This window comes from Schistocerca gregaria, chromosome X (genome assembly GCF_023897955.1).
Source record: "Schistocerca gregaria isolate iqSchGreg1 chromosome X, iqSchGreg1.2, whole genome shotgun sequence".
In the NCBI taxonomy this organism is placed as follows: domain Eukaryota; kingdom Metazoa; phylum Arthropoda; class Insecta; order Orthoptera; family Acrididae; genus Schistocerca; species Schistocerca gregaria.
Window position 1 is genome coordinate 327,921,212 of NC_064931.1, and position 22,265 is coordinate 327,943,476.

At 38.4% G+C, this 22,265-nt stretch overlaps 1 protein-coding gene across 1 annotated transcript in view; it reads left to right on the forward strand.

The window, feature by feature from the left end:
• LOC126298052 (misshapen-like kinase 1) overlaps window positions 1-22,265 on the forward strand; it is a 1,491,768-nt gene that overhangs the window by 1,445,364 nt on the left and 24,139 nt on the right. Inside the window, exon 17 of the mRNA XM_049989371.1 lies at window positions 13,552-13,578. Coding sequence (XP_049845328.1) covers window positions 13,552-13,578 — 27 coding nt within the window. The remainder of the gene's footprint in view (window positions 1-13,551; window positions 13,579-22,265) is intronic.

Sequence of the window (22,265 nt, forward strand, 5' to 3'; positions counted from 1 at the left end):
GAAATTTATTACAGAATAATAAAAAAGACTGCAAAGTTTACATATCAAGGTAAAATAATACAGCCAAATACATTGGACAAAGAAGCTAACTAAGTAAGGAAAAGGAAAATGGCTGTGGCTCTTCAATTAACAAAAAAAAAAAAAAAACTTGTATAACAAAAAATATTTATCCATACATGCAAAACTCCATCACTACAACACTGTGATTAGACCAGAATGCCTTTATGCTTCAGGATTTCTTTCACTAAATACAGCCAAGCAGTTAGGTAAAATATAAAAGACAAAAACAAAAATACAGAGGAAAATCTTGGGACCAAAATATGACAGCAGGAAATGAAAATTAAGAAGTGATACTTAAGTATCCGGAAGAAGCCAGCCCAGTTAGCCATGAGGTCTAACACACTGCTTCCCAGGTGGGAGTCATGATGGTCCCCGGCACGAATCTGCCCAGTGGATTAGCATCGAGGTCTGGTGTGCCGGCCAGTATGTGGATGGTTTTTAAGGTGGTTTTTCATCTGTCTCGATGAATGCACGCTGGTTTCCCTTATTCTACCTCAGTTACTGAGGACTTTACTTTCTAGATGCCCTTGGAATTAATTGTCATTTTTACTGTGTTTTGGTATGTACATTAGTTTGTTACTTCCAAATTTTATCACATCTGCTCAACATTTGCCTTTGTTCTGTGATTCATGAGGTACCACATGTTTGATGATCTGTTAACAATTTTCTGTAAAACATTATTTATGTCAGCCACTGATAGTTTGTAAATTTAGTACCTGAAATCCTACAAAACCATCACAGACACTAACTGAAATTCACACTTAACAAGATGTAAAATGCCAGTAAAAGAAAAGAGCATTCCCTGAGCCTTGAAAAAGGATGTAAAAATATATTTTGGTTGTAGCCACAATTTTAATATACATCATTTCCCACGAACATATCTAATTCTTCTTGTTCTATCTAAAATACATAAATTTTCTCTAGAAAATAAATGCAAGAACTACCAAAATATTAAGGCTACACTGAGTTATACAATAAAACTGTCTAAAATTTATCTTTAATTCTGTTTAAGTTTCACTTTACACAGTCTTTGTTAAAGGCCAGTTCAACAGGTCATTATGTAATACATAAGATAATGTTGAGTGAGTAAGATGCCACTTAGAATATCAAAGTTCGACATCATCCTCCTTTCTCTCTGGGTAATGTCTTCATGATTGAGATTTATAGATTATGATACATCTGAAACTTTAGCAGGAGTTAGTACAGTCATCACTTGTATTTTTGGCAGAATAAAGAGTGTGGATTTATTTCACTTCATTTTACAAATGGCAGGCATCTCTGCAAAGTCTTGTTGAGAGATGCAATAAAACACTTTGATACAAGTGGTACACCACACAGAGAGGTTAAGTTTTGGAGTTCTTCCAGTCATGTTGAACACATGCAGGCTACACTCTGACATGATTTCACTTACTCTGTCATACATAGCAACAGGGCACACATACTTTGAAAAGTGGCAATACTGCTGCAATAACAGCCTGTAGGATTCCCGGTACGGTAGATGTACAGTATCATAAAAGGAAGGGAGCATATGAAACCAGTCCCAGGATAAGAAAACAGCCCAACCCTCCCTAAGTTTTAAGCCTCTATCTGAGAGACAAATCACCATCAACAGTGTCACATGTGCTCACTCACAATGGGAAGAGAATTAAGACTGAATCCCAGACTTTGGTTCACAATCTGGTAATCAGTAACTTTGTACTGCAAACTGTCTTCCCCTTGTTAGCTAAATACTGATGGTAAAAATTACTTCGACTGCCAGAATTCAAACCATCCATCACGTCGACTGTAATGTGGTAATAAATTTTGTTTTGTAGGGCACCGTATAGCATTTTTACTGCCCAGAAACAAAAATCTTTCTGTTGGTGTACTGAGTAATGTGAATGGTATTTCTGTAAGATTCTAAAGCAGTGCAAGTGTTTATACTTCAAAAGTCAAAGGAACATCATTCATATATGCTATATTTTGTTACCATACCAATACTGATCTGTCATTGTAATAAATGAAAGTTCTGCATTACATAATGAAAAATATGGAGATAACAAAGCTCTTTCTTTGGGAAAAATCATATAACTATGAAATAAATGTTAACCAATTTATTCATTCATAATGTTAACACAGATATACAGTTAATCTTTTTCTCTTCAAGATGTATGTGTTGTATTTACATTGATTTCTATTCAGTAGCATTGTTATGCAACTAACATAGTGTCACAGCATGTGTGATTATTGAGAAACTGTTAGATTTCCATAGTCAAAAACCAAACTTAATTAAACAATCCGTGGCTTTCTTGTGACATACAAAGTTGTATGTCATGCTATGAGCTCTGAGTGCAAATAGATCCATCATGTGCTAGCAGTGTTCATTTATGCATTGGTGACATCCTTACTAAACTTTATATACATAACCGTTTTCCTGAAAATGCGACTATTTTTACAGGAAGAAATTCTCCTCATTAAACGGAATGCTGCTCTGAGGCATGTTTATATTTACACTGAGTCAGACACATTGTAATCAAATTTCCTGAGTAGTAAAGTAAATTTTGGAATTAAATTCTGAAAGTGGTTTTGTTAGTGCAGTTTGAAATTTTTAAAATTGGGACTAGTTGTTGGTCTGTTAGCTACCATTAATAAGTTATAGAAGAAGCATTGATTTTTTTCCCCAACTGATTGAACACTGCATGATGTTCCACATCAGTTGCTATATTTCTGTAATTCTTGATTCTAAAGGCTTTTGTCAAAGTATTTCAGCTATTATAATTTTGCAAAAAGTTGAAAGTTTCATTCAGTGATGCACTGTTTAACTGTAATATATGCAAGATAATTCACAGTACAATAATTTATAGTGTAAATTAAATTTTGTGAGTAAGTGCTTCACATTTCTGTCCATAAAATTTCTGAAGTGGAGTTACTGTATTCCACCTAATTCAAACAACATCCATTGCCTTACACACAAACAAATGCTTTGTGGTGCAATACTGCAAGTTAATATTCTTGTAACACCACTGAAAACATCCAAGCTATTATGCTCTAGTTCTTGCTTATATCCCTATATATTTATCATTATTTTGAGTCATTCCATTGTTTTTATTTTACCCAGGATTTTCTAGTATCATACCAAAGAAAAATTGCATCTGAATGTACACCTTTGGTATTGTAATGGTTGTTAAAATATTGTAACACATGGATGTGTTTCATAAACTGTGATGTTCAATACTCATGTCTGTTGTATATTCAGAATATAACAGTTATTTATAATTGGGAAGTATAATTACCATTTAGCAAGAATAGTGAAGTAGAGAAAAATCCCATGAATTAAAATTTTTGTTAAACCGCAGTAAGAGATTAGAAAAAAAGCTAAAGAAAAAAGGTAGGCCCTGGTTACAAGCAAATTGGTTGATGTGTCCATTTCCAAACTACAGATGACTTAGTAATCAACATATAGGAAACAGCCAAAAATTCATTGCAGATTCGTGTTCATATTGTTATGGGCTGGCTGGTTCTGGCTGCAGAGTTGCCTGTGCGGGAAGCTGTAATATGGTTTCCAGTACCATGTCAAGCACTGAGTCAAAAATACTTATTCAACAAGAACATTCTCCATTACTCAATACAATTACAGCATTGGCGGTATCAGCATAGTACTATTCATGGCTATCAGGCAACAATTAATATCCTCTATGCCATGCTCAGACAGTGGGGGCCGGTAGCAACCAGTAACTTTATCAATATGAGTTGCCCCATCAGTTTGGTTATGAAGGACAAGTCAGGCAGGAACTGAGCAGGCTCCACATTAAAGCGGGGACCCACAGAGACTGGCTGAAGTGTCAGTTGACATCACCCACCGGATGGCCTCACCTTGACAGATCCAATTCGGAGCTCAGAACCATCAGGCCTCAATGATGGCTCATAGATCAGCAGCTTCAGCTAGTCAGTGATGCCACTTGAGGGTAGAGTAGCTGAGTCATACATTTGTCCAATGACTGGTCAAATACATGAAACTGCAGGAATGGAACCACTGGCTGAGCTAGGAACATTTATACTACCTCTGGACTGGTGTGTTCAAGGGGTGGTAACCATCCATTCAAGGGGCGGTAAGCACTGGTCACATATTTGAGTATGAAGAAGCCACATTGTACCACACTGAGCATGTAGTAACACAGTGAATCTCTGACAGCAGAAAGCCACACTGCAGAGTACTACACCAGTACTATTGCGGCAGGTGGCTGCAGAATTACTTGAATGGCTGGCCAGCAAATCACTCAGTTGGTCATGGAGGTCTGAATGAAGCTCAGGCCACAATGCTCCTTCCCCTTCAGGAACATCCAGTCCTCTGAATTCCAGGCTGCTGCTGAACTTGTGAATTACTAAATCAGCACAGCACTACTGTGTCTACAGATTTACCCCTACTCTTGCAGTGCACTTTCCCACTCCACTATTTACACTTCATGCACTCTCTGTTCTTCTTAAACAGTCCATCATATCATATGGTGACTTGTACAACCAGAATATTCGGTCACCTGTGATAAACTTTGTAGTTTCCATTAAGTTGGTAGGTGAGATGGGAGATCGGATAAGCAGACAGATCTTTTCTGATGGTGGATACAGCGCACAAAAGTGACAGCCGAGATTAAGAACATTCCCAACATTGAAATTCCTGTTACCATGTCTCAGTGCTGGCACCGAATGCAGTGTTGCTGAATGTGCTGGAATAACTGTTCTGCACTAATGTGGCATTCAATGCTGCTAACAGCTTGTTTAGGAACTAAGTATGGTGAGATAGAGGGTAGCTATTGAGTAAATTAGGTTCTTTGCTGGCAGGATTTTGAGAGGATTATCAAGTAGGTACAGTAGAGGACACATAAGGTAGTGAGCATATTATCACTGCTGGTAGCCAAAAAGTGAATCCTGAGATGTCACATTGAGTTTCGTTTAGCAGTATTCCACTGTTCCAATTGTTTTGTTACCTTTGAGTGTCCCTGCTCATAGCACCATCTGCTTCATGAGAAACAGTTCCAATTCACATGTCCTAGTGATTGTTTGGACCATCTTATAGAGCATACTGTAAGCTATTCCCTTTGGCTTTGGTACAGCACTTCTGCTGCCATCAGTACATCAGTCTTCCTACCTGAAATAACTAACAAAATCTTCTTTGTTTTGAGATGTATAAATTTCCCTTGTGTTCTCCACTTCACTGGATACTGATGTATCTCACATCATTCATATCTACTGTTACTGCATGTTATCCATGGAGTCATTTGTGACAGCACAAACATGCACTCTTGTAAGATGGTGATAGATCGATAATGTGTTTTCCAATGAAGGCCAAATTATTACCAGAGTCGTTGGTACCCCTACCTATGTCTGACGTAGCCCTGCCAGAAACTTTCCTGGAGGTAGCACAGTTTTAGTTGCCCTTGTACTGCATACTGGAAGGCTTCCTGTAACTCTGGTACTTCTATTTGAGCATTGCCATTACTGTCAGTTCTGGCACGCAAAACTCTTTCCAGGGCTAACTGTGTGTCTGACAGATCTAACTGTGCTTGTATAATATCCAAATCTCAATTCACCTCATTGCCCACCCCCTTAGTGTAGTTAGTCAGCTCCACACTTAGTCCTACTGTTCTTCAACACTTCATTTTCCAGATTAGCGAGCTGGGTTGTATACCATTTAGTCAGAATTCTATTGCCCTCTGCTTCCAACTGCACATATATCATCATGCTGCACACCTGCCTCATATTTTCAGCATCATTTGTCCTCAAGACAGTCATCAACTATCTTCCTCCTGCATCTACACATCCCTGTTTATGTCTTCTCACAGTGTGCAGCACTAGATCCATAGCCTGCTATAACTCTCCCTCTAAACAATTACAAGAGGCCCTTAAACTCTAGTATTCACCACACACTTAATTTAACACCCCCTTCTCCTTAGCTATCTGATGGATCTCCCCAAAGACTTTGTCCAGCCTCGAACCTCATTTCTCAGTTTCAATGTCCACAAGTGATCTGTCATGTCAATGCCTTCTCACTGAGTTAACAGGACTCCATCCTCTAGTGGCCATACCTGTATTGTGTGCAACCCCCCACAATTGCAGAAGTGCAGCAGCATCAATAGCATGATACATCTTGTGGCCATGTCTGTCAGTGATGTTGCCTAAAGCAAGGAAACTTCAATCGCCCTCCTGACTTCTCTATGCGAGCCTATCTCTTGATCTTAGCGCATACAGTGAGGTATGTGCAGACTATGTGGAGCACCCTTTCGCATTCCTCCGCCCTCCCCCCCCCCCCCCCCCCCTTCAACCTTTCTTTATTTGGAACCAGTGCTGGTAATAGGGGTAAAGCCTGTGGTGCACCTCGAAAGAGTTGAATATGCACAACATGGATGACTGTGGTACAAGGAGGGAGCTGTAACTTCACATTTACTGGTAAGATCATCTTGATCACCTGTAGTGGATCTTGGTAATGAACATAGAAGTTTTTAGTTTCTCCATATGGGATGTAAGGGCTATCAACATCCCATAGCATCCTACATGACATTTAGAGAATTCAGCAATGTGTTATCCCATTCACTCCCACTGCTCAAGGACCTTTATGTTCACTTTTAGGCCTTGATGACTTACTGTGTATAAAGTTTTCTCAAAATTCAGCACTGATGGACCATTTTCCCAAAATTCAACACTGATGCACCATTTTCCCCACTCTGTGTTTTACTATCTCAAATGCTGATGGTGCCTTCTGTCTACATACTACCTCACGACAAAAGTCCTATACTGCCGTTCACTTTCAAAATGTATGCTGTCACTATGTAAGGTAATAGTGTATTCCAGTCATGATGATGACTGTTGTCATAGTGCCTCAACATCTTTCCTACCATCCTGTGGTCCCATGGTAGAAGGCGCTTGTTCTTAATTTTTACAGATCTGTAGCAAACAATGAAGTTGCTTTATCAGTTCTGACATTAAGTAAGTACATTGATCCAGGTCAAGATCTCTGGTGTACTGAAGTTTAATAACCAGTTACTAATCATGGCTTGTGCCATTGTGGTGGCTTATTAATTGATAATAACTATCATTTGTACAGGGGATGAAAAGTGTTCTGTTATGGGCAATACACAATGATTCCCTGCTAGTGTCTGCTGAAAAGGGCCTAAAATGTCTAACCCAATGACCTCAAATGGTTTGCTGGCCTCCAATAATCTCTGCAGTGTAATATCCTGATGGTTTAGTTTGACTTATTGTGCACATGCACACAGTTCCTTACTCAATGTTGCACATCGTGCTTATGTGGCTGCTTCCAATATTGTATGGCTAAATGTCACTCTGTGGTTCTATGACCTCCATGCCATGATCATATACCTGTTTTAACACTTCATTTTGTAATTCTGCTCGTACTGCAATATGAGATCAAAATTTTGTTTATTTACATACATTCCATGATGCACAGTGACTTTTCATTACATTCCAGATAGTTTGCTTTCCACATCAGTAGCATGTACATTCTGCCATTCTCCAGAGAAAGCTTCCACTCTTTGTATCACACAAATTTTATGACTGTGGCCATCTCATTCCTATGTAAATTTCAAGGTTGATGAATCTCCTCAAAATCAAATTCACTTTATATTACTGCCACATGCATTAACCAGGTAGATGTGTTTTTCAGTGCTAATAGCCATCTCAGTGCTGCATGATCTATTATGTCTATGAATATTCTTCCATAAAAATAACATCAAAAATATATTATGCCATATATGAGACTGGGTTTCTCTTTCTCCTTTGTAGAATGGTTCTATTCCACATTATTCAAATGTATTGAGATAAGGCAGCTTGATGTTCTGCACCATCCACTTCCTGACTTAATACACAGATGGTCACATGATTGCTTGCACTGCATGACAGCAGAAATTCCTTCTTAGAGTTTGGAAAACTAATACCGGTCCAGTTGTTAATGGTTTCTTCAACTGACTGATCACAACCTTGCACTCCACTGACCAGTGAAATTTCACTCATTTTTCCAATAGATGAGTGAGTAGCCATGCTTTTACTTACAGTAACAGTTCACCAGGTTTAAGAAAGACTGCAACTCTTTTCCTGTATTATGTGGCACTGGAAAATCCTGCATGTCTTTCCTGGAGTTGCTGCAACTTCCTTGCAACTTATTACATGCCATAAATACAGTACTTATTCTGGCATGAAGTAACATTTTTCTAATCTGAGTGTTAAATGTGCTATGCACAGCTACTTAAACAATTTGCTTAGCTGTAATACATACTCTTCCATTTTCTTTGCATTAACCATACATTATCTAAGTTTCAATATCCTATCAAAGAGGTGCAGAAATGTGCTGGTATTTTTTAAACCTAAACAACATATACCTATAATGTAATGTATTGTCTTTGGGTGATCCCTTTGTGCTTTCTGTAACTGGTGATAACCACACCACTGATCCAGGATAGGAAAATATTTGCACTGCCCCAGATTATTCAATATTTCCGTTATATTCAGCACTAATAAGCATCCATAACTGTACACTTGCTATGGTACCAATAGTCACAACAAAAGTGATTCACCTCATAACTGTTGGTTAATAAATTCTTCCGTCACTGGTTGCAGGTGATATGCTATACAGTACAGCTTATAATACACAGACAGTTCGTCCCCACTTGGGATTCAGTGCTGTGTCACTGGGCTCACTGGCAAAGATGCACAACTTTTAAAGAGATCCTCATATTCCAAGAATAACTTCTCCATCACTATCTTCTTTGCCCATTCCAAATGCTCTACCTTTATCACAATGCAATGAAACTGGTGGCTTGCTTGAGCTTAGGGTCTGAATTGCCTTGATGCATGATCTCAAAGTCTGTGTCCAGTAAAATCTTACACTTTCTTTTATCCACTAAGTTACCTGAGTAAAACTGTACCATTGCACACATTTTAGAAGAGCTTCTATTTACTGGAAGCACTGCACAGCACCCCTGGACACCCATTGTTGTTAACATTTGATTATTGTTTCCACCCCATGTGCATCTATCATGCTCCATGCTAGGCTTTTGTCTATGGTCCTCTTACATTCACCTCATTCACATGCATTTTCTACATTGCAGATATTGGGGCATTCTCACTGTATGTGGCTTGTTCTCCCGCGTCTTCATGTAGTACCAATTCTCTTCCTATCTCAAACTAAGGTCACCACATCTAACTCCATTAACACCATCACAATCACAGAATTCTGCTTGTACATTTCTTAATACACCAGGTAACAGGCCCCATAAAAATGCATATAATGCCCTTTGTTCTGTCTCCTGCAGAAGGACTCTCTCATCCATCATCATGTATATATTAATGTTTAGCATTCTAATCCATTTTGCAAAGTTTTTGATGGACTTCTTGTCTTTGCAACATACTGCCCAACTGTTCTCTGCAATACCTACAGACATTGTTCGTCTGTATTGCTGTACTAAGCTTACCGACAGAATTTCAAATGTCCTTGTGTTCCAGAACTTCTTAGTTTATCCCACCAAACATAATTACGCAATATATAAAAGCTGCTCTGATCAGTATCCAGCATTTTCAGCTCTTAATAGGGCTTTTTTGAACACTAACACATCCTCGAAACAGATTACAGGGCATGACTGGGCCCACTGAGCACTGTGCCCCATCAAGTTACACTGCAACAAATATCTAACTGGCTGCAAACCCTTATCTCTTTCATTATTTTGCCCCCCAAAACCACATACGTCATTAATTGAGTCCCATTTCAGCACTTGAAGTTTACATCCAGACCTCCAATCCGGCTAATGAAACATTGCTTACCCAACCCTAACACCAGCAAAACAACTCATTTTCACTCGCCATGGTGAGGTGATGCCACACATCATCATAGGCACTGGCTCTTCTGACAACAGTGTTACAGGCTTGCCAGTTGTGAAAGCAGAGTAGTGTGTGCAGAGAGCTGTGGTATGGATTTTCCATTATTTTTGCGAGTGCAGAATCAAAAATTCTTACTCAATAAGAAAAATCTTTATTACTTGATGCCTCCTGTGCATTGCCCAGACAGCAGTGGCCCAGATACCACTTGTGGCTAGTAGGCAGCGAGTGTCATTCTCTTCAGTGCGATGAGACAGCAGCAGTTGGTGACAGGCAGCAACCTAGCTGATGCAATTCACCTTGTCAGCTTGATGACTTAAAGGCAAGTCAGAGTGTTGTCAAGTACTGCTGGCACTCTGTGATACTGACACGAGTGTGCAGGTCATAAAACCTGGGACCCTTAGAGACTGGATTGATTGTCATGTGATGACACACCCCTGGATGGCGTCACCTCAATGGATCTAGTTTGAAGCCCATGGCTCATAGATCAGCAGCTTCACATGCTCAGTGAGGCCGGAGCAGCTTTGCTGCAAATTTGACTAACTACTAGTTTGGACACTATGCCAGTCAAATGAAAGATGCTCAAGGAATGTTGCTACAAGCTGAGCTGGGAACATTTAAACTTGCTCTGGCCAAATGTGTTTTGACAGGTAGTAGGCCTCCAATGCTTACTTTGCTGTAGAAATGCCCATTTTGCTACACTGTGTAGTGACACAATCAACCACTGACAGCAGAACACCACATTGCAGGTTGCTGCATGATGATTGCTGCAGCACCCAACTTCAGAATTACATCAGTGGCCTGGCTGTATTCAAAGGCCTGTCTGAAGCTCAGGCAGTGTCAGTATAGGAAGGACATCCTACAGATGCATTTGATTAAAACAAAAGGACATTGAAACAAGTGTACTGAGAGAAAGGTGTAAAGTGAACTAACACAAATAAAAATAGAAGTGAAATGTATTTGTAATAGAAAGATAGCCATGTAAAATAATATACATGGAAGCACCAAAGAAACTGGTATAGGCATGCGGATTCAAATACAGATATATGTAAACAGGAAGAATACGGAGCTCCAGTTGGCAGAGCCTATATGAGACAACAAGTGTCTGGTGCAGTTGTTAGATTTGTTACTACTGCTACAATGACAGGTTAAGTGGGTTTGAATGTCGTGTTATAGTCAGCACATGAGAAACGGGACACAGCATCTCTGAGGTAGTGATAAAGTGGGGATTTTCCTGTACTACCATTTCACAAGTGTACCGTGGATATCAGGAATCTGGTAAAACATCAAATCTCCGATATCATTGTGGCCAGAAAAAAATATTGCAAGTACAGGATGAAGAGAATCATTCAATGTAATGGAAGTGCAACACTCCTGCAAACTGCTTCAAATGCTGGGCCATCAATAAGTGTCTGCATGTGAATCATTCAACGAAACATCATTGTAAACGGTTTTCAGAGCTGAAGGCCCACTGGTGTACCCTTGGTGATTGCACAACACAAAGCTTTACACCTAGCCTGGGCCTGTCAACAGCAACAATGGACTGTTGATGACTGGAAACATATTGCCTGGTTGGACGAGTCTTGTTTCAAATCATATCGAGCGGGTGGACATTCACAGGTATGGAGACAACCTCATGAATCCATGGATCCTGCATGTCTGCAGGGGACTGTTCATGCTGATGGAGGCTCTGTAGTGGTGTGGGGCATGTGCAGTGGGAGTGATATGGGACCACCTGATATGTCTAAATATGACTCTGACCGGTGGCATGTACGTAAGCATCCTGTCTGATCACCTGCATCTATTCAGGTCCATTGTGCATTGCACCCCACACATCCACAATTGCTACAGCCTGGCTCCAGGGACACTCTTCTGAGTTTAAACTCTTCTGGCCACCAAACTCCCCATACATGAACATTATTGAACATATCTGGGATGCCTTACAACATGCTGTTCAGAAGAAATCTCCACCTCCTCATACTCTTATAGATTTATGGACAGCCCTGCAGGTTTCATGGTGTCAGTTCCCTCCAACACTACTTCAGACATTAGTTGAGTCCATGCCACATCATGTTGCAGCATTTCTGTGTGCTCATGGGAGCCCTACACAATATTAGGCAGGTGAACCAGTTTCTTTGGCTCTTCATTGTATATTATTGTAATGAAACACAGCAGTTTGAAGTTGCTCGCAGCCTCTGTAATCCTAATATTTAAGTCTTCTCCTTCATTTTGGTCAAATAAATATTCTGGATGTTTCAAAATTCATCTTCACCTTTTTTCTGTTTCATGATTGCATCTTGAACATCATCTGGCATTTCAGTACCTCTGTTCGAGTGATTTGCCACTTAATGTCTTCATTTGCTCACTTCTTCCTTTACTTGCTCTTCTTGTCATTTTTTCCTCTGAGGTGGTATGGCACTTAATGTTGCCCATTTCTGGCATTCTTTACAAAAATACTAGATTTACCAGCCTTGTCATAGTATTGTACTAGTTACTCACTATTTCTGGTGTTGTGAGATAATGCGATGAATTAGTATTGGCTTTGGCAACACTTCTTAACGTACCCTTACTGGCATGTAACATAACTAGTTAAGGAAATGATTTGGATCAGTCCTTCTCTTCCTATTCATGGAGTATCTCTAGGACTGAATTTCAGAGATTACATAACCATCGAAGCTTTTAAAACAATTTTACTCTTTCAAATGTGGCAGAGAAACAAAAAATAGATTGTGGATTTGTCTACTTACAAAATCATCCCATGTTCTGTGCAGTGCAACTGATAGATAATGTTAAAAGTGTTTTAGGCCACATTTATGTAGAAGTTTTCATAAAAATGCTTTGGCCATTATGTTAAAAGATATCCATGTGTAATTCCATATATGTAGCATGTTTTAACTTTATTATTTTGCATGTTCAAATTGAAAATATGATTATGCAGACTAGGTCTCCTAGTAAACCGCAGTAATACCATACCTTATGAATTACATTTCAAAATAGAAAAAATACACCTAAAAGAGTTATTATTTCCCAATTAATCAGCCTAAGAAATAATTTTTCTGTGGTAAATGGTGAATTATGTAGGTACTGGGACATCTGTCATTTACTGGAGTTGTACAGGTACTCTTCTTTTTATAGATCTGTTATCAGCTTGGCATCTTCTTTAAAATTCTTTTTTTCTGTTTTACAAATTCAGACAGGAAGCAAATTCTATCATTGCGTTAAATTTAAATCAGACTACATTTGGTTTCAGATAGCTGTGGCTGTTGTTTCTTTGACAGAAATTGAATATCAAACAACACAGCACATAATATTAATTCATCAGATATGTATTTAGTTTTGAGTGTCACAAATGTAAACTACCAGTAATAGAAATATTCATTTAGGAAATGTGATCTTCAGTATTTTCTCAGAATAAATATAGAGTTGAACCCCATTTATGTGATTAAAAATAATTTAGTCGAACAAAACACTCTAGATTAGAACTCTGTCACACTTAATGTGTTTGTGCAGTAGTTAGTGCATGGTAAATTACTGAATTTTTGTACACAGTATCTTCATTGTTGTAATAAGTAATTTAAGTTCACATACTGTGTGTAAATGCAGACACTATCATGGTTGATTATTTTCTTGTAGCTATGCCAAATGTGAGGTTTTACAGAGGTATGGAATTAGAGTATTTTCACATATATTTAAAATTATAATTTTCATTATTAGAGTAAAACACTCATTTTCTACTAAGGATATAAAATGCCAATGTTGTTTTTTATGTTACTTTGAATGGATATTTTGATTTTATTTTTCTAAGAATTATAGCTATTGGTACATATGTATCACTTCCTGAAATGTGTAGGTAGAGTATCAACTAGTTCTTTATTTTGCCTGCACTCATCATGTTATCAGTTGTATGCGCTTACTATAAAAGTAAGCCACGGACCAGCTTCAAATAAAGGCCAGTACATAGATCTAATGATTTTTAAAGGCTGTTGCAGTGAAATATCAAATTTCCATGAGAACAATTGACAAAAGTCTGCATTGGTGGGTGTCATCATAAGTAAGCCATAAGCTAAACATTTAAGTCCACAGAAGTGCTCTTGTTAAATAATGATTTATGACTACTTCCCAAAGAATTCACTGCTTTGTACGAGGATTAGAACTTTAATAGTGGCAATTATTTATTTACAGCTTGTACAAAATAGATACATGATTCAAAGTTTTACTGACCTTCAAAGCAGTCACCAGCATTGTGTATAACCCATTGCAAGTGATATGGAAGTTGTAGAATACTCTCAGCAATGCCAGGTGTGTTGACAGTTTGAGCGGCACGGTCTATTGCCTGATGAATTTGTAGCAGTTCTGAAGTGCATGCCGTCAAGTGTTTCCTTCAGTTTAGAAATCGAGTTGAACTCATGAGGGCTTAAGTCAGTGGAGTGCAGTAGGTGGTATAGCACTTAGCAACCCCATCAGTCAAACAAATCAGTAACAGCTTGCACTGTACGTGGTTGAGCATTGTCCTGCAAAATGATGGTCAAGTCCTGCAGAAAGTGCCATCACTTCTGTCTCTAAACTGATCGTAGGTTGTGTTCCAAAAATGAACAGCATTCGCTTCAGAACTGCTACAAATTTGTCAGGCAGTAGACCACACCACTTGAACTGTCAACACAACTGGGACTGCTAAGAGTATCCTATGACTTCCACATCACTGGCAATGAGCTATACACAATGCTGGTGACTACTTTGAAGGTCAGTAAAACTTTGAAACATGTATCTGTTTTGTATGAACTGTAAACAAATAGTTGCCACTATTAAAGTTCCAACCCTTGTAGAAACAAAATATAGTGTAAACCCTTCACTCTGAAATAATATATGCAAGAAATGGACAAAAATATGGAAACAGCAAAAACATGATACAATTACAATGCTCAAATGGTGTAGAAAAGCTGTTGGTATTCAAGACAGCTTACAGTCTTGTCAAGATGGATAAATACAGGTCCTACATGGCTTTCAAGGGAATTTCTGCAAAACTGTGGCAAGTTTGGGTAATGATGATGGAGGTGGCTGCCAATCGCACATACTTTTCTCCAAAATAGATGACAAAGACTCAATAATATTGAGATCTGGTGACTGTGGTGGCCAGGGGAGAAGTAAGAATTCATCCAAGTTCTCACAAAACCATTTCTGGACAATGTAAGCTATGTGAACAGTGGTCCTGTCTGCTTAGAACACAATATCACCACTGGGGAACAAACATACCACCATGGGAAGGACCTGATCAACCAAAACATTTACAATAATCTTTAACAGAAATTCAAACTTTGCACAGTAACCATGGTCCCCATGGGATACCACGATATGAATGTCCAAATCATCACAGAACTCCCACCATATTTCTCCCTCGGGATGTGAACTTGGCCATAAGTGGAAACTGTGTGAAACAAGACTCATCTGACCAAATGACATTCTTCCATTGCTTCTCAGACCACATTTTATGGCTTGGGTACCTTGTTTTCTTATTACAGGCATCTGTATAATTGATGAGTGAGTTTGGAATTCCAGCTCGTCCTGCATTCCCTGCTTATAGAGCCTCTTCATATTGTTTTGGTGGTGACAGAGTTCGTGAGTGTGACATTCGGTACTGCAATGAGCTTTGCAGTTGTTGTCCTCTAATTTTGTGTCACAATCCTCGTCAAGGTCCATCTGTCATAAAAACACACACACGCACACACACACACACACACACACACAGATACTTAAATCTGCACTGTGACTTGGTGGATGATGTTTTTATGCTTTCTCTGTATGTAATACAAATGTTAGGTACAGTGTCTCTTGAAACACTAAACAAAACAAAAAAATGGTTCAAATGGCACTATGGGACTTAACATCTGTGGTCATCAGTCCCCTAGAACTTAGAACTACTTAAACCTAACTAACCTAAGGACATCACAAACATCCATGCCCAAGGCAGGATTCGAACCTGCGACCGTAGCAGTCACGCAGTTCTGGACTGAGTGCCTAGAAGCCGGCCGCGGTGGTCTTGCGGTTCTAGGCGCTGCAGTCCGGAACCGCGGGACTGCTACAGTCGCAGGTTCGAATCCTGCCTCGGGCATGGATGTGTGTGATGTCCTTAGGTTAGTTAGGTTTAAGTAGTTCTAAGTTCTAGGGGACTGATGACCTAAGATGTTAAGTCCCATAGTGCTCAGAGCCATTCGAACCATTTTTTTGAGTGCTTAGAACCGCTAGACCACCGCAGCCGGCGAAACACTAAACACTTTGGCTCCATTAGTCATGGAAGCACCCACCATACAAACACCAATAATTTGCCCATGTTCAAATTCAGTTAGCTCCAACATAATGGACTTGCAATTATACAGAATACTGTTCTCATCATAACTGACACTTACAATGTATTGACGATATCTTGGAGGTGCCACTCATGGTCAAATACAACAGTGCAACCTGCAGGCTTCGTTAGCACCTACATTTATGTTCAAGCATGCATTTCTCATTTAGTTTTCATATTTTTGTCCAACTTCTGTCATGTTAGCAAAAACTGACATGGGTGAAGGTATTTGTGAATGTGTGGTTATGAAAAACTGTGCTATTTAGTACAAATGTACTTGAAATGTAAAGTTTTTCATTAAGTTTCCATTTAATTAGCCTCAGATGTAACCAGTGCCTCTTGTATAACATTGGGGTATATAGAAGATGCTTGATGCAGTCCAGCACATTTTGCTGTTGATATAAGGCAACATGTAATGAACCAATATGGTCAAGGATGGATAGGTAAGGAAGGCCTGTATCTTGATCCCCAAAAGATCATGTGCCATCATTATTCTGGACCTTTCTATCTGAGATCATCTTAAATGTAAAGTGTACAGCACTATTGATTTTATTGAAGATTTTATTGAAGAAACAGCAAATTGTACAGTCCTGTCAAGCTTTAGGAGATGGTCTAGTGTTTTTTGAAGGAATTTAAATCACTGCAGAAATGATCTATTGCATCCAGGCGTGAGAATGACACTTGGAACACCTCCTTCTACAAGTACAGATATACAGTAAATTTGTAACATGTAACATACTAAAGTAGAATATACATGTAGGCTGAAATCTGAGGATATATTCTGACTGAGAAATAAAATAAAGCAGTCACTAATCTGAAAGTTGGTTTGAAAACTATTTTGGTCCTTACTCAGGATGCTATCTTTTTCCAGTCTCTTGAAAATATAGAATAGCTCATCTGAAGAGCTACATTTCTATTTTGCTGTATCTATAAAGAATGGTTGCTGACTAGTCCAAAAATGTTCAAGGTACTTAAAATATGAAATAAATTTGTGCATTAACTGTCACAGCAGTGCAAGTCAGAAATGTTGCACTCAAGGCATGGAACCATATATATTACAAACTCTTGTACTGTAAGAAATGTGATGGAAAAGTAATGCCTGTGGCCCATTTACGTGTCAGTTATTGCAGCACTAGTACAGCAGACATGAAAACAAATTCAGCATCAGAAGGCAATCCACATTTCAATATATTCCAATGCTGAAAGAGTACAAGGTTCTGGGACTAACTATTACATGTTACAATGAATGAACATCGGAACTACTCATTTTCATTGAAAAATCATAATTTATCTTTATACTGTTTTCTCATGATCTGATTTACAGAAAACGACCATTACTACAGAAATATAAATAAATCTGAGATCACGCTTTTTTTACTACTTGGTGTGAGGAATGATTATTCAATACAAATGCAAATTACATACATAAACAGAGACAAAAATATGTAGTGATAGTAGAAATAAGTTTTTGGACATTGACACAAAGATACACTATACAGGGATAAACATACCAACTGAATGACAAGGAATTTTGCACTTTAGAAAATGCTAAAATGAAGTAACACATGACTAAAATAGCAAAGTTTCACAACTGCAGTCAGACAACTCATATATCTGGGTATAGCTATTTTAATGGAGTAAAGTAGGTGACTGATATTTGTTTATTTGTATGATACTCAGAAAAGGTAGTCAGTCTACAAAGGAGATAGCTTGCAAGATACTTATATCACCTGTTCAAGAAAATCACTCAAGTGTGTGGACCTATATCAAATACCATTGACGGGTGATATTGAACATACACAAAAAATTCCAGCACAAATGATCACAGGATTGTGTGACTTATGGGAGAGCGGCATGGTAATGGTGAAAAACCTGAAATGGCAGATACTTGATGTTAGACATCAAGTATCCTACATAAACCTACTTACAAAGTTTCCAGGAAAATTACTTATTAGGAATCTAGGCATATACTACAGTTTCCCACATACCACTACTGTAGGAACCAGAATGACAAGATTAGACTAATTACAGCATGCACAGAAGCATTAATCAATCATTATTCCTCAGCTTTATACACAAATGGAACGGGAACAAACCCTAATATGTGTGATAATGGGAAGCTTCCTTTGCCACACACTTCACAGTGATTTGTAGAGTATGGATGTTAATGTAGGTACATTTGTTCTTTGCTCTGTTCTTTGTACCATGGAATGAGTGGATATGCATTGGTTTGTGCCAGGGAGTGTGCTTGAAATTACAGAAGTAGAAGAAAATGTGAACACTTGAAGTGTTAGGGAACGGGAGGCATGTAATGGGGACATGGATATTGTTTTCAAAGTGGCTGTATGAGGAAATCAACTACAGAAAGAGAAAAAGAGTAATAATGCGTGCTGGAGTTTAAAAGGGGCTTCTGAAATCTTCTCTGTGCTTCTTTCCACATTCTGTTTCATGTGCTTGAATGTAATTCGTACACTATTTACTCTTAAATTTCTGCATTATCTGTAGCATCATTTTTTTGTTTTCAAATAATTTGATTTCTTAACTCAAGATAATATCTCAGTTATTTCTTTCTAAATTTTTTTGTGTGTTTTTGAGAGCCAATGTGTTTCCTTTTCTTCTACAGTTATCACTCGTCTGATGTAAGTATTAGCCTTGATTTTTCTCACGATTTGTTGTAATTCAGTAATTCGCTGGGATCTACTAGTGTTGCCTATTCTTACAATTTTCTTGTTTTGTCAAGGTGATTTAGACAGTATATCACCTTCATTTCTTTGTCAAACATGATTTTTCCCTTTGAAAACATTTTTCATCTGCACTTGCATATCCTTAGGAATCACCCCCCTAGGGCTTACCTTGAAGTGTTCACCATCCTCTTTTGAAATTGCAGTCACAGCATTCTCTTGGCTTCAGCCAAACTGTCCTCAGGTTATACATTTTATCTGTAATTTTTTACACAAGTGAAATATTGTGCTGAATAAAACTCTGCAGTTGATTGCCCATCATGTTTCACTGGAAAATGTCCACTGATATAATTACATATTGCAGCAACAAGTTAAGTCACCTTAATTGGTTACCAGACCTTCTTCTTTGCCTACATCACTACTTTTGTTCCTCATTTGTCCCACTCTGGTTTTTCACTCATCTTTCCAGCACATTTACTCCTCTCTTGCAAAAAAAGCCTGTGGTCGTCTCGCCTCCTTTAGATAAATTGATCTGTCAGTGAGCCAATATGATCTAACAATTCTGCCACAGAGTCAACACATACATATACTTCAAGAATTCTTGACATATAACTGGGTTGCATAAATTCTCAGTTGCCTCCAACATGGTCTCAATGTAAACATTGTTCAACCAGAGGCTCTTCATTCTCTCAAAGCAAGCAGTTCCATTACTGTTCCTGTGGAAAACAGCATTACATAAACGCAAATGTGAGGGCAGATTTTTTCAAAACACAGTATTTCAGTTTCACAAATAAATTCACCTGTTCAGTGCTTACACTTTCTCAATAGCCATCCTGTTCACATGAAAGGTCCTCTCCCTTACAGAATCACCATTCATATCTGTTGATATGCTATATAAATGCACAGGCAATTTCACCACAACACTTCTACTCAGAGACACGCTGCAAGAGTCATTCACAAGATTTCTTGTGGCCTCTTAGTCACTAAAAAATTGTTGATTCATTCAGAAACCAAAAATGATTTTTTTTATTTCTGACCACAAAATAGTTTACCACATGTAATGCATCAATCTAATTCTCAACTAGTGCTATGATTTTCTGAAGTTACTACCTCAAATTAAGTCTATGTTTTTCACTTCACTCCCCAAAACACCCAGAGAAGCATTTCAACAACCTCTGCAAGATCTTGGTCAAATCCTTTTCACCTCCTCAAAATATCCTTGCATATGAGTCATACCCATGTGAACATCTTTGCAATAAAACTTATTTGTGCCCTACTTACTACTGCTGCTCAGGCTCAGTCATTAATAACATTTACTTCATCCAAAGAAGACTTATTTGTGTGACAATACACATGACATAGCAACTAACAACTAACCACCATTCAGTTTTCTACATTAGCAGGATGAGCACTTAAATATCAGAAAGGATTAATGGATATAGAACAGAAACTGAGATCAGTAATAAATAACATTTTATTGTGGGGCATACTCTGCAACACATACCTTATGGACAGTTTCTGAGAACTTGCCCTACAAGATGTTATATTGTCTCATCAACATAACATCTAACATATTTTATTTTGTGTGCCATGTTCTCTGCTGATTCAAATCCGTGCTTGCGTGTTGTAGCACTTATTCATCATCAGAGGTGACACAACTAGATTAACCTAAACTGCTAAAAAAAAGGAAATAAAAAAATCCATCTGCAAATGTGTGTGAGATTACATTCAAAAGGAGCAGAGAGTAAAAAAATAAACATTATGAAACTAAAAAATAACTTAACTGACTGTACATAGTAACAAGCTTTGATATTCCTTGGCACACTGTCCACAATCGGGTTGAGGCATTGCTGCCAAAGCCTGTTCCATCATTCTATCATTGTCCTCCTGAGGTCATCCAGTGTGTGCATGAAGGGTTCCTAGAATGATGCACTACAAGTTTCAACACGTCCAAAGCATTTTCAGTTGGGTTCATGTCAGCAAATACCACAATGCCTGTCTTCTTGAGGATTGTGTCCATGAGGTGGATGTGACTGGCTTGTGCTTTAACACCTTGCAAGACAGATCCATTGCAACAGTGTGGACTGTATTGCTGGGTAATAGGTTGGAAGATCCTGCTGTGGCACTAAACAGCCCTAAAATTACTCTTGACTGCAATCAGATGTGTCTGATATCCATACATGAGACCAGCCCAAATCATGGCTGACACACCTCCCATCAAAACATGTGTGACTCCATTGGTATCTAGCTGCCTTCACACTCTTCTACAATGATAATCAAGCATCAGACAAAACTTTCACTATTCATGAAGAGCCAGGTTCCAGTCTAGGCGTTCCCTTGCTCTCCTACTTTGTGGACCACTGTTCCTGGGGGATTGTGATGTTGTTTGGGATGCCTAGAGGACAAATTAATCATATGGAGACAGTTGTGTACTATCTGAGTTGATGCAACCTTCACAGTTGCCTCCGAAATTTTGTTGTACAGTTGCATTATAGTTTCCTTGGCCTACCAATGTGCCTTTACTTTCAGGAACAGGTTACCAACAGTTCTTGTTTACTGTGGAGACCACGGTGAAACAGATATTCAAGTTTGGTGTCGCATGATAGTGGTTTAATGTTATGATGATCTCACTGTGGTATACAACAGTTCAGCAGTGTCCCATGCTAAAGACAGCTTGTTGTAACACAACATTGTGTGCACATTCTGAAGTTGAGATGAAGCTTCAAAGCGTGTTGACAGCCTGAAACGTGTACACAAGTCCCATTGCCTGATTCATGATTGGAGAAATAGTACACTGCATTGAACTGCTTTCCACTGAAAATGGAGGTTTATTTTTTACGTCCCTTACACAGGTAGTGATTTCCTGTGTTCAAAAGAGTACTGAGAAAGAGTTTCCTGATCAAAAATATGCATACTGTGCAAGTCACCAAAGTAGTCCAAAACTTTTAGTGGACAGTTTACATTCATTCCATGGGCACTGAATTGTCTGCTTGTAATAAGAATATATTCCCTTATCAGCATATTGAGTCTCTTGTCTTACATTATATTATGACAACTTGAACTAAATTTTGGAATTTGATCTCTTCCAGTGTCTTCTTTTGTAAATTTTTTATTTGCCATTTCATTCTTTCTTCTGTCATCAGTTTTACTCTTGCCTCTTCTCTTAACTGGACAGTTACTTCAGGCATATGATGATTTTACCTTGAATGTTTCAGAGGAGTTCTGAAACTTTGCTTGTTCATGGGTAGCTTCCAGGCTGGTGCCAATTATGAATTTCAACTCAATCACCTTGAATATCCCCTGGAAATGTTTTTTTTTTTTTTTTA